Source organism: Elephas maximus, chromosome 24, assembly GCF_024166365.1.
Source record: "Elephas maximus indicus isolate mEleMax1 chromosome 24, mEleMax1 primary haplotype, whole genome shotgun sequence".
Classification (NCBI taxonomy): Eukaryota; Metazoa; Chordata; class Mammalia; order Proboscidea; family Elephantidae; genus Elephas; species Elephas maximus.
In genome coordinates, this window is record NC_064842.1 from 39,893,940 (window position 1) to 39,906,956 (window position 13,017).

General features: G+C 44.0%; 1 protein-coding gene across 2 annotated transcripts in view; it reads left to right on the plus strand.

Annotated features, from left to right (window-relative positions):
• Nucleotides 1-13,017, plus strand: part of BRINP2 (BMP/retinoic acid inducible neural specific 2) — a 137,849-nt gene that overhangs the window by 75,950 nt on the left and 48,882 nt on the right. For both annotated transcript variants that reach the window (XM_049868518.1, XM_049868517.1), the window contains exon 2: nt 3,717-4,063. In XM_049868518.1, coding sequence (XP_049724475.1) covers nt 3,795-4,063 — 269 coding nt within the window. In that variant the 5' untranslated portion in view covers nt 3,717-3,794. The remainder of the gene's footprint in view (nt 1-3,716; nt 4,064-13,017) is intronic.

Genomic DNA, 13,017 nt, shown 5'->3' on the forward strand with positions numbered 1-13,017 from the left:
TCTGACTCATAGCGACCCTATACACAACAGAACAAAACACTGCCCAGGCCTGCTCCATCCTTACAATTGTTGTTATGCTTGAGCTCATTGTTGCAGCCACTGTGTCAATCCACCTCACAGAGGGTCTTCCTCTTTTCCGCTGACCCTGTACTTTGTCAAGCATGATGTCCTTCTCCAGGGACTGATTCCTCCTGACAACATGTCCAAAGTATGTAAGATGCAGTCTCGTCATCCTTGCTTCCAAGGAGCATTCTGGCTGTACTTCTTCCAAGACAGATTTATTTGTTCTTTTGGCAGTCCGTGGTATATTCAATATTCTTTGCCAACACCACAATTCAAAGGCTCAATTCTTCTTCAGTCTTCCTTATTCATTGTCCAGCTTTCTCATGCATATGATGTGATTGAAAATACCGTGGCTTGGGTCAGGAACACCTTAGTCTTCAAGGTGACATCTTTGCTTTCCAACACTTTAAAGAGGTCCTTTGCAGCAGATTTACCCAATGCAATGTGTCATTTGATTTCTTGACTGCTGTTCCATGGCTGTTGATTGTGGATCCAAGTAAAATGAAATCCTTGACAACTTCAATCTTTTCTACGTTTATCATGATGTTGCTCATTGGTCCAGTTGTGAAGATTTTTGTTTTCTTTATGTTGATGTGCAACCCATACTGAAGGCTGTGGTCTCTGATCTTCATTAGTAAGTGCTTCAAGTCCTCTTGATTTTCAGCAAGCAAAGTTGTGTCATCTGTGTAACACAGGTTGTTAATAAGTCTTCCTCCAATCCTGATGTCCCGTTCTTCACACAGTCCAGCTTCTCGGATTGTATGCTGAGCAAATAATCCGAGAAGCTGGACTATATAACTCCTCTGAGTCCCAGTAAAATGTAAACTTATAATGAGGACCCTGGTGGCACTGTGGGTAAGAGCTTGGTTGCTAACCAAAAGGTCGGCAGTGCGAACCCACCAGCTGCTCCTTGGAAACTCTATGGGGGCAGTTCTACTCTGTCCTATAGGGTTGCTACAAGTTGGAATCCACTCGATGGCAATGGGTCTTATAACGATAATGCCTATATGACAAACTTACTATGAGAATTAACTGAAGACTCACCTAGCACATAGTAGGTAGCCAGTGCTTACTAGCTAGAGTGTAGGAGTGACTCTGGAGGTCTAGGAACTCATGATTTTGTCCCTCCATCCTTAGGACCAGAAACTGCAACTCTTTTTAAATCATCCTGTACAAGTGGTGGAAACCCTGGTGGCGTAGTGGTTGAGAGCTACAGCTGCTAACCAAAAGGGCAGCAGTTTGAATTCACCAGGTTCTCCTTGGAAACCCTATGGGGCAGTTCTACTCTGTCCTATAGGGTCGCTATGAGTCGGAATCAACTCGATGGCAGTGGGTTTGGTTTGGTTTTTTAAGTACAAGTGGTGAGGCACAGCTCTCTCGGACTCAGGTCAGCTTTTAGGCTGGGAGTATCCAGGATAACTGGAGTCCCTGGGTGGTACAAAATATTAACACACTTGGTTGCTAACTGAAAGGTTGGAGGTTCGAGTCCTCCCAAAAGAGCCTTGGAAGAAAGGCTTGGTAACCTACCTCCAAAAAATCAGCCATTGAATATCCAGTGGATCACAGTTCTACTCAGACACACATGGAGTCATTGTGAGTTGGAACTGACTCAAAAGTGACTGGTTATATCCAGGATAACTACTTGCTTACAGACTCTGAACAGGCCCTTCAGGGTTTGTATTGATACAAGGAAAGCCTGGTGGTTTTGTTAAACTGGAGTGGTCCCAGAATGACCTGGAGGACTGAAGGAACCATTTCCTTCTCAAGGACTGAAATTCACTTTGCCTGCCCTTGCAGAAGTCAGGAATCCAGGAAATTAACACCCTTTGCCCCAGCTGCAGCCAGGGAGCATATCTCTAGTCTTTGGCAGCCAGAGAATGTCCTCAAACCACGAATCGCAGGTACCCTGGTGGTGTAGTGGTTAAGTGCTACAGCTGCTAACTAAGAGGTCGGCAGTTTAAATCCTCCAGGCACTCCTTGGAAACTCTATGGTGCAGTTCTACTCTGTCCTATAGGGTCGCTATGAGTCGAAATCAACTCGACAGCAGTGGGTTTGGTTTTTGCTTTGGTTTTGGGGTTAGAAGTCATTCTGGCACACATCAAGGAGATGTGGGTAAGGAAAGATAGGCTGGACTCTGACAACACTTGCTATAAATTAAAGATTGAAGAAGTGAATGTGATTCTAAGAATTCAGTATGGGGGTTGAGGGGGGCTCTTAGGATCACATTCCTTTCATCTGCCCAGAGGTTTATAAAGGTGACTGGTTATCTTTAGGCAAAGGCCTGCAATGAATCACAAGGCATTCAGGGGTTTTGAAGATCAGAATCTTACTTCTTTCCTGGTAACTTCCTTCCAACTCAGTTGGAGGGAAGGCAAGACATGCACTCATTTATTTTTTCTACAAGGGTCTCTGAAGGCCTGCTGTGTACTTTCAGGGACTAAGAAGCTAGGATGCAACATGTAGACCCACCCTGCCCTCAGAAAGCCTTGATACTCTATAATGAGAGAGAGAGCATGGTAGGTATCCTTGTATGCATGGCCTCTGCTCTCTGAGCATAGTCATAAGGCAATTTGACTTTCTGGCCTTCAGTAGAAGAACAGATTGGATGTTCGAAACTAGAATGGATCATACCAGCTGCTGCAGAGTCAGTTCCGTGTGTGTCAGAGTAGAACTGTGCTCCATAGGGTTTTCAATGGCTGCTTTTTTGGAATTAGATCACCAAGCCTTTCTTCTCAGATACTTCTGGGTAGACTCGAACCTTCAACATTTTGGTTTAGCGGTTGAGTGTGTTAACCATTCGCACCACCCAGGGAAGTGCAAGGGGCCTTAAATGTTGTCTAGTCAAGACTCTTCATTTTTTATAATAGGAAACTAAACCCAGAGAAGGGAAGTGGCTTGGCAGGTACACCCAGCTTCATAGCAGAAAAAGGACGTCACTACTTCTCCACTCGGCAATTTTCCATCTGAAAAATGGGGTTGCTACTTGACTTACATCAAGCTTCCAGAGGCACCACACCGTCTGTGAGGATATTTCTGAAACATATTGAACATTTGTGAGAGAGGAAGACAGAAACAGATGGGGTTGAGCAACTCAACATAAGAGATATGGAAGCAATATTTAGGTTAGGAGTCAGACCACCGGAGTTCAAATTCTGGCTTCACCGCTGACTAGCTGTGTGAACTTAAACAACATTCTTATCGCTCTAAACCTCCGTCTTCTCATCTGTAAAATGATGATGATGATGGTGTTTCCTTGCAGGATTATTTTAAGAATTAAATGAAATGATGTACACGAGGTGCTTAGCTCAGTGCCTAGAACCAGGAGTGTTACTAGGATAAAGGATTTCTAGAAGGGGACCTTGTGGCACAAACGGTTAAGCACAGCACTACTTGCAGAAAAGTCTGCAGTTTGAACCCACCCTGAGGCACCTCGGAAGACAGGCCTGGAGATCTGCTTCCAAAAGGTCACAGCCTTGAAAACCCTAAGAAGCAGTTCTGCTATGCACACATGGGGTTGCCCTGAGTTGGAACTGACTTGAGGACAACTAACATCAAGAGAATGAGTCCTGCCCAAAACTGTTAGATGCTCACAGGCTCATGGGGTGAGACCAGGGTGCTCATGGATATCTCTCTCCCTGTTGTCCTTTTCTAGTTCTGGGAGCCCTGGAGGAGCAACACGGAAGGGGAGAGTGTGGTGAGAGAATGAAGACACCAACCGCGAGGGAGAAGCATGAGGTGGCAGTGTGGCACTCAGTTTAGAGGGTTGCAGCCGGCGACGGCCCCATGGGCAATCCTGCTGGCACTGGGTCTCCCCGGCTGGGTACTGGTTGTCTCGGCCACGGCTGCTGCTGTGGTCCCAGAGCAGCATGCCTCCTCAGCTGGTCAGCCTCCCCTGGACTGGCTGCTCACAGACCGGGGCCCCTTCCACCGCGCTCAGGAGTATACTGACTTCATGGAGCGGTACCGCCAGGGGTTCACCACCAGGTATAGGATTTACAGGTGAGTGGGGACCTCCTTGGCTGAGACAAGGATTTCCTTCAGAACCCCAGGTGGGCAGGCCCCATCGCTGTACAGGCCCCGGCTGCTAAGCCAGCTGGAATGTCCTCAGGCTAAACTAGAGGAGCAAGCTGGAGGAGCACCAGGCAGGGAAAACCAGCCTACCATGTTGGTTTTTAAAATAAGCAAGAAGAAAATACATACAAGCTGGAAAACCTGCTGATGCCTCCTGGGGAACTTAGCAAAAGGGTTTCTATTAATAGGTTGTGCTGCTTACAATTTTAGGACAAATCAGGCAACATGGAGCCAGCCTGTGGCCCGTGCTGCTGCAGGAGGTCAGAGTCAAATGCTGGGGCTGGGTTTTAACAAATGGGCTAGATACTTTCACGAGTTGTAATTATTTAGCCATGCAAATGAAGGGAGGGCAGCCTCAGCTACTGCCTGAGAGGTCTGGGAAGGGGAGAGGATCCCTGTAAGGTCAGGGATTAACCTACCCTCACTCAGGGTAACAACCACACCCTCAGCTTGCCTGTGCATGGAAATAGGCCATCTCTCCCTGTCCCCTTTTGGGTGCCCCAGGAGTATGGGAGCTGAAAGTCAAGCCTGATACCTGCCTGGCCCATCAGAGCTGATAGGCTGGACACATACTCCTTGCCACTGGACCAGTACTTCCAAAGCACAGTGCTTCCCCATGTCCTCACCCATGTGACCCTTTGAGTGAATGATTTCCAACCTCCCCGGCTTGTCATCTCTCCCTTTTCTTCATTTTGCCTGAAGTCTTCAGATAACCCTGGGAACGTTGCTAAATTTTGTCTTCTTTTTTTAAAAATAATAAAAAAAAGGACATGTATTTTCTAGTTACAAATTAATGTTTCTAATGCAAAAGAGAGAGGAGGAAAATACAGACAGAAACAAAACGACAAATTTACCTATTATTTTAGCATCTAGGGGTTGTGACCGTGAGCATTTTGACGTAAGTATTTCTAGTCATATGAACATACTGGTATTTTTGGACCTCTTACTTTGTATGCCTTATGTAAATTAACTCATTTATTCCTTCCAGCAACCTTATGTTGAAAGAACAATTATTCCCCCTGTTTTACAGAGAAGGAAATTGAGGCCCAGAGAAGTTAAACAACCTGATGAAGGGCACACAGCTAGGAAATGGCAAAGCCAGAATTAGCTCCCAAGTAGTCAGACTCCAGAGTCTGGATTCTTAAAATATTGTTAAACACAATTTTCATTTTCTAAGTTTTTTTTTTTTAGCTTATGCAGTAACCATGATACCTGCCTGGTTTAGGTTAGTGCGGGGTCTCAGAGATGAGGTTCAAGAAGTATTCATTCTTAGAAGTTTCCTAAAGGATAAGAGAGTAGCTGTTTATACAGACCATTCACCTTTTTCACAGACCCCTGCTCGGACCCAGCTGAGGGGCCAAGATCAGGTATTTGAGGGGTGGTACCTCATGGATGCAAAGGTATAGAGTAACGGGAATGGTCTGCCCCGCTGTCTTTGCAGGCTACATTTCCTTCCACTGTAATTAGGTCCAGTTTGGTCCTGGAAGTGATTGCAATTCACAGTCCCTGCTTCAGCAGCCCTGGTTCTTGCCATCTTCCATAGACTGCAGCAGAAATCCACACAGTGTCACTAAGGCAGAGAGAGAGCAACTCAGGCTGGGAGTGGCTGAGTTAACACCTGCTCAGGTGAGATTAGATGAGAGAGCTGAAGAGGTACAGAGCAGAGTGTCTTTCAATAAATGTGTGGGAATCTAGACATATGCCCCTACAAATTTTTTTTATATGGCAAATGCAGAATGATCCTTCTCTTTATCAAAGAATTTCTTCTTCCATTGCTTTAAAAACAAAAATCAGGAAATCCACCCTAGAATGTGGTTAAACCATGAATCCCTCCAGTCTGTTTAAAATGAGATTTCACTTACCTCAGACTTTTCAGTTTATCCCCAAACTATCAGAATCACAGTTATCACCAAGCAAATAATTTTAAAACAGTGTATTGGATCTGAAATGTCAGACTGGGATTCCCAGCATTACTATTCCGTTCAAACAGCTGTAGGAACTAGAGGGAATAAGTCATCAATTTCCTCCTCCCCTCAGCAGATTTTTCTTCTCATCAAGCCCCAGCCCCAAATCTGGATAGCCTGGCAGCCACTTACATCTAGGTGGTAGCTCCATGGGGAGTGTCTGTAATCACTTCCACACCATCAACTGTTCTATCAGTTGGTAATGGTTTTCTGATCATTGAATATGACAAGCTCTTACACTGTGCCATTGTGTTTCTCTGGGGTCAGTTATTGCTCATGATCCTCTACTTGGGGAAACAGTAACCAGCCATTCTGACAGGAATGTAACATCCTGATTTGTGAACCTTTCGTAAGACGAAGAGGGAATGGTCATACACCACTGCTCAGGAGCATTCTGGGAGTTTTGCCCTTAGTTATTAAGCAAAAATGGTGGCTCCCTGGATCCTCATTGGGCTCTACATTATCCCACTGGGAATTCACCCCTATTCTTCCCCATTTTGTCTCTAGTGGCAATTTTCTCTGGCAAATCTAGGACCTTGATTACTCTGACTAAAGCTGGTCACAGAAAACTGGTAAAACTAGCATCATCCCTAAATTTTTCCTCCTTTTATCCAGAAGGGCAGAGGGAGAAAAAGCTTACAGAGAATATCGAAAATGCTTTTTGGGGAGATACTGGGGTCTCAAACAGAATTAGTCTTTCATTTGATTCTTTAAGAAAACTTTTGGTCCATAGAAATCTGATAGTATCCACACGTACCTTCCGTATAAGAAAGGCAGTGGACTGTGTTTGGAGGAGGAATAAGACTTTTCAATAGAGCTGGAAGATTTGATGCAGGCACACATGTGAACAGATCATAAGTGTTCCAGAGCAAGGTTCTAATATTAAACCCCAGATCCCACTTATTCCTCTTTGGACATCAGAGCGTGCTTTCACTTTGCAGAGATACTTGATCATGCTAGAACAACTCCAGGTTCTCTAGCCATGGACCCCCAGAGATTGGTGTTCTCTCAAACAAAGTCTCAGGAGCTAGCTGACCTGGGTTCTAATCTTGGACCTACAGTTTACTAGCTGCATAATGTTGGGAAAATTACTTAATTTTCTTATCTGTAAAATGGGGATAATAATAGTGTTCACCAAGTGGACTGATGTGCAGATTAAATGAGCTGATTGATGTGAGGCACTTAGAACACTGCCTAATAAACCTTACCTATTATTGCCAAAAGAACAAGCAAATCTGTCCTGGAGGAAGTACAACCAGAATGCTTCTGAAAAGCAATGATGGTGAGACTACATCTGACATACTTTGGACATGTTGTCATGAGGGATCAGACCCTGGAGAAGGACATCATGCATGGTAAAGTAGAGGGTCAGTGAAGAAGAGGAAGACCCTCAATGAGATGGATTGACACAGTGGTGCAACAATGGGCTTAAGTATTACAACGATTGTGAGGATGGCACAGGACCAGACAGTGTTTCCTTCTGTTGTACGTACGGTTGCTATGAGTCAGAACTGACTCAATGGCAGCTAACAACAACAATAATTATTATTAGATAGTCCCCAATAAATACTAGCCGATGCAAGAATGGTAATGAGATGAGAGTTATGGGTGCTACCTTTATTTTCATGTCTGCTAAGGGCATTACACAACTTACATTTGAAGGAAAACATATTTTGCTTTTTTTTTTTATCTTTTTAGAGCATATTAATCCTACCCCTTAATCTAGCTGTCTGTTAGGAGGGGCATTTACCTGAAGAATGATGATCCTCTCTGGGGCACACTCTTACTGGCCTTGTGAGCTACTGGAGGGACCAAGATGGTTTCCAGCATAGTATAGAACAGTTACAGGTCAAGCTCTTGCCAAACGAGTAGGCCTTCCTTAAGCAAGTCCTCCAAAGGCTGCATACTGCCAAATCTCCAGTCTTAGGGATAAAATGAAATCTCAGGAAAAGAAGAGAGCCATTAAGAAAAGAGAGACAATATGCAGTTTGGTTGTTGTTAGCTGCCATCTAGTCGGCCCTGTGACTCATGGCAATCCCATGCACAATGGTCTTTGTGTTCCACGGGGTGTTCGTTGGTTGATTTTCAGGAGTAGATGGACAGATCTTTTTTTTCTTAGTCTGTCTTAGTCTGGAAGCTCCACTGAAACCTGTTCAGCATCAGAGCAACATGCAAGTCTCCACTGACAGATAGGTGGTGGCTGTATGTAACGTGCATTGGCCGGGAATCAAACCCCGGTCTCCTGCACAGAAGGCAAGAATTCTACAACCAAACCACCACTGCCTTCATAAACCTTCTTAAATAGCAAGGTAGGCATAGACATCTCACCCAATTTTTGGCAAGCCTTCCAATTAAAATAACCAACTTCTTCATATGCCCACTAGCCCTGTCAAAACAACATCTGAGAAATTGGCCCACTTCTCAGGCACTGTCTCATTGGTGGGCTAGGTGATAAAAGCTAAAAGAGCAGAGAACTTGTCTACAGTTCCATTTGTGATACCCAAACCCCTTCCTCCCTTGCTCCACTCCGTTGCACTACAGTAAATGCTTAAGTGTTCAATCTCTTAAAGAAGTCCTATGAGGCTGTTGGGACTATTAGTGTCCAGGGCAGTGAAATAGACTTGTTCAAGGTCAGAGAGGCAGCCAGTCACAGCCAGAAATAGTACTCCAGGCTCCTGAATTGAAATCTCCTGCTCATTACTTTAGACCATGCCACTTCCCTTTAACTGGTAAGTACATCTTCATCATAACACGCAGCCTAATCAGGCACCTAAATTGTGCTGATGCAAATGTAAATATGGTTTCTCAAAACACTCTAGCGGTAATCTTCCATTCTCTTCTTTCCTACAAATCAAAGTAATGAGCAGTCTGTTTTTTTTTTTTTTAATTTCTTTTTGTATTAGGTTTTAATACAGAGATAATCATGGGATTGGAATAAAGCCAAGCCACTATGATGAAACACTTAAAACTCAAAGAGAATAAATTGAAATTAAGAGGGAAAGTTAGAAATCATACAGAACAATGAGTATAATGTGGTGGTTGGGAGGAAAGCAAGGCTAGGTACAACTCCAAACTACGAAGATGAGTCATTATTATCTCCATGTCTAAACCAAAAGCAAACCAAACCCATTGCCATCAAATCAATTTCAACTAATAGTGATCCTATAAAACAGAATAGAGCTGCCCTGTAGCGTTTCCAAGGCTAAAATTGTTACGAAAGCAGACTGCCATATCTTTCTCCCACAGAACCACTGGTGGGTTCAAAGCACCAACCTCTCGGTTTAGTAGCCGAGCACTTAGCCACTGCACAACCAGGGCTCCTTTTCTCCATTTCTAGCTACCTCTTTTTTGAAAGGAAGGGCCTGGGGAAACATCAAAAGTCTTTGGGAAAGAAACTTTTTAAAAAGAAAATTAAATAGATATCTTCACTAACAAAAAGGGATATAATATTCTGAATCAATTCTGGGCAAAATTTGCAAGTTTAGAGAGCCAAAGTAAAACAAAGCTAAAAACCAAAAGGGTGAAGCAGTCCTCAAAGGTAGTCAGTGTTGAGGCAAGAGTGTGTTTTGGTCAGGGGCATCTAGAAACATCCAATAGGCAAGCAGGGATAGAACCAGCTTGATGTGGAGAATGTGGGTAGTTAACCAGGAAAAAGAATGTTTCCATGGGGACTAAGGCAATAACCCTAAGAAAACATGTCTGGAATTCATTGGGATGAAAAATAACATTTCACAATAGCTTAGACGTGAGAAGAGTGAGAAATAGGAGGAGCCAGATATTCGATCCTTACAACTGGAAGTGTAGTCTGTGGGCCAGCAGCATCCAAATCACCGAGAGCTTATTAAAAATGCATGATCTCAGGTCCCACCCCAGACTTACAGTAGAACCAGAATCTGCATCTTAACAAGATCCCCAGATGAGTAGTATGCACAGTAAAGCCTGAGAAGTGCTGTGTCTGATTATACTAAGTGCTTGGAAGATGAAAAAAAGAACAAGAATTCTCCTTCTTTCTCGAGGAGGAGAGAGGGCTTCAGGGTAAGTCTGCATCCCACAATGCATTTGAGGTGGTGAGAGAACCTACAGGAGACGGTGCAGATGAAATGAACAGCAGTCACAGGAGGTTACACTTAGGAGTTATTAGTGCCAGGGCACACGAACTCATAAGCATAGATCCTGCAGCTGGGGGGAAGTTTAAAAGCAGAAAAGGTTGGAGGGCCTAGAAGCCGCCTGTGGGTGCCTCCCAGGAGATGGAGAGAGGAGGAAGCAAACAGCAGCTGCGGAAGCAATCACAGGAGGAGGTCCACAGCTGATTTATCGCCTGGACCACGTCTCCCCGGCTAACAAATACTGATTTGGTTAAACAGCAAACCCTGGCAGAGGCACCATTTCCAATTAAGAGATCACAATCCACATAAATAAACAGCAACCAAAGGCAACGTTCATTGGCCTAGGTAAATCCCAGTGATTTCCTGGGTGTTCATTACAGTTACTGAGGTGGAGAAAGGTTGTATTATCACTTAGCTAGGTGTAAGGCCGTAGGAAGGAAGCTAGAGTTCTCATGTAGATGGGACAAGTCAGGAAGGAGGTTAGCTCTTCTGGGGCAATGACCAGAACTTGAGTAAGCTGGTTGCTGTCTTCTCACTGAGTGTATATTTTGACAACAAGAAAGTTTATAGAGATGGAAGGTGTGATGAACCAACCAGCATTGTGACTCAAATTGGAGGCGATGTGGCAATAGCGAGCCTGTAGTTATGGTCACAGACCACATGAGTGAGGAGGTAGAAAAGAGATAGAACAAAATTTACGTAACTTGCTTTAATCAAGAGTTCAATGCTGGCCAAATGTACCAAAACACCAAACCCATTATGGTCAAGCCAATCCTGACTCATGGTTTTGTCTTTTTGTGGGCTGCAATCTTTATGGAGGCACATCACCAGGCCTTTCTTCTGTGGTGTCACTGGGTGTGTTTGAACAGCCAGCCTTTAGGTCAGAAGCTGAGCACAAACAATCTATACCACCCAGGCACCTGAAAAAAATGTACAGCACCTCTGACATGTTAATACCTGATCTAGACTGAAGAATCAGCATATTTTAGACTTTCACCCAAGGGATTTCATCCCAGTGGTGTCTGAATGATGAGCCCCCAGCAAGGTCATAGGCAGAGCCTTAAATCAGGCCTCCATTTCTTGTCCTAGTGCAAAATCTCTACCTCCATATCCAACGAGGAAACACCACACCAGTACAACAGACCTATGTTAAACTTCTGTTATATACAAAGAGCTTGATGAGAAAGTGTTCTGCTCTCAGGAACAGGGAGAAACAGCATGTACACAAACAACTAATTCAAAACATGAGGACAGAAATATTCATTCATTCATTCGATGAATATTTTTGAGTGCCAACACTGTGCTTGTTAGTCTGTTAGATTCTGAAACTAAACCACGAACAAGGTGACACAGTTCTTGATCTGATGGGCCATTCAGTTGAGTACATTTGGAGAAAGTGCTAGATTACTCTGCGCAGAAAGTTCAAGGAATGGTGGAATAAAGAGGTGATGTTTAGACAAAGCCTTGATGGATGAGTAGAAATTCACCAAGTGGAGAGCTTGGGGAATGGTGTTGGAGACACAGAACAGTATGAGTAAGGGCATGGGAGTGCCAGATGTGGTCTGGGGACTAAGCCACCAGACCCCTGTGTCTAAAGTGAATGTTAAGAAGTGCATCCCCTTCCGTGCTCCTCCCTGCAGTGTTTTTTCTGCCATATCCTGTCCCTCCAATACACCGAAATGTCTCTTAGACACTGATCGTTCTAGGGTGTAATTTCAAAAAATTCTACCATTGAGAGGCATGTCATTTTCCTGCACTAGGGGTGGGTCAAACCTGATGTAAAAGTAATTGCATGTGTGGAGAAGGTAGGACCAAAGGCAATTTCCTTAGTTTCTACCTTGAAAAAATGGAATATAAGGATACTGAGTTTTAAAGGGATTTAAGTCACACAACTGATAAGGAACAGAGCCAGCGCTCAACCCATGATATAGGGGACTTGACCATTGAATGATTATCATCGATCAAATAACTCATCTGAGCCTGGGATCTTGAATGTTCAGAGAGAAATGGTTGTAACTGTACTTAACTCCAGTTATAACTTCCTGGGCTCTTTGCCCCATCCCTACTCTTCCTTTCTCACCTGGTCAGAGAACAGTAAGCAATGCCTGCCATTGGATCTGGTAATGCTACTGGTTCAACTGAAAACTCAGCATCACTTACGGTTAAAAAAAATAGGGTTCAGAAGCAGGAGCAAATTTATCCAATAGGCGAGGTAAGCACGTTACTGACCTTACTTACCAGATCATAGGTAGTGAACAATGTGAAATTGTTCACTACAGATTAGTAAGTGAGCACAAGTAAGCCTGTGCTTACCTTGCTTACTGGGTCATCCTCGCCTTTCAGGGATTGTAAATTTGAAAAGAGGCTTCAATTCTGTAGGAAGGTACTGTGAGGTTGGCAGAGAGATGCCAGCCATACCTAGAAGCAGAATCCCTGATGTGGTGAAAAAATGTGAAGTTGTTCGCTACAGATGATCTAGTAAGCAAGGTAAGTACCATGCTTACCTTGCCTGTTGGATCATCCACCCCTGGCTCAGAGTAAGCTTACTGCATCATGCATTTGCTTACTGGGCCCTCTCATGAGTGTCTGTGGAACATCTTCTTCATGCATGGTATTATTCTGGGAACTATAACCAAAAGCAAAATGAAACAAAAACATACATACAAAACAACCCATTGCTGTTTTGCCGATTCTGACTCATAGTGACCCCAGGTGTTACAGAGTGGAACTGCTCCATAGGTTTTCTGGTCTGTAATCTTTATGGAAACAGGTCATCAGTCCTTTCTTCCATGGTGCTGCTGGGTGGGCTCGA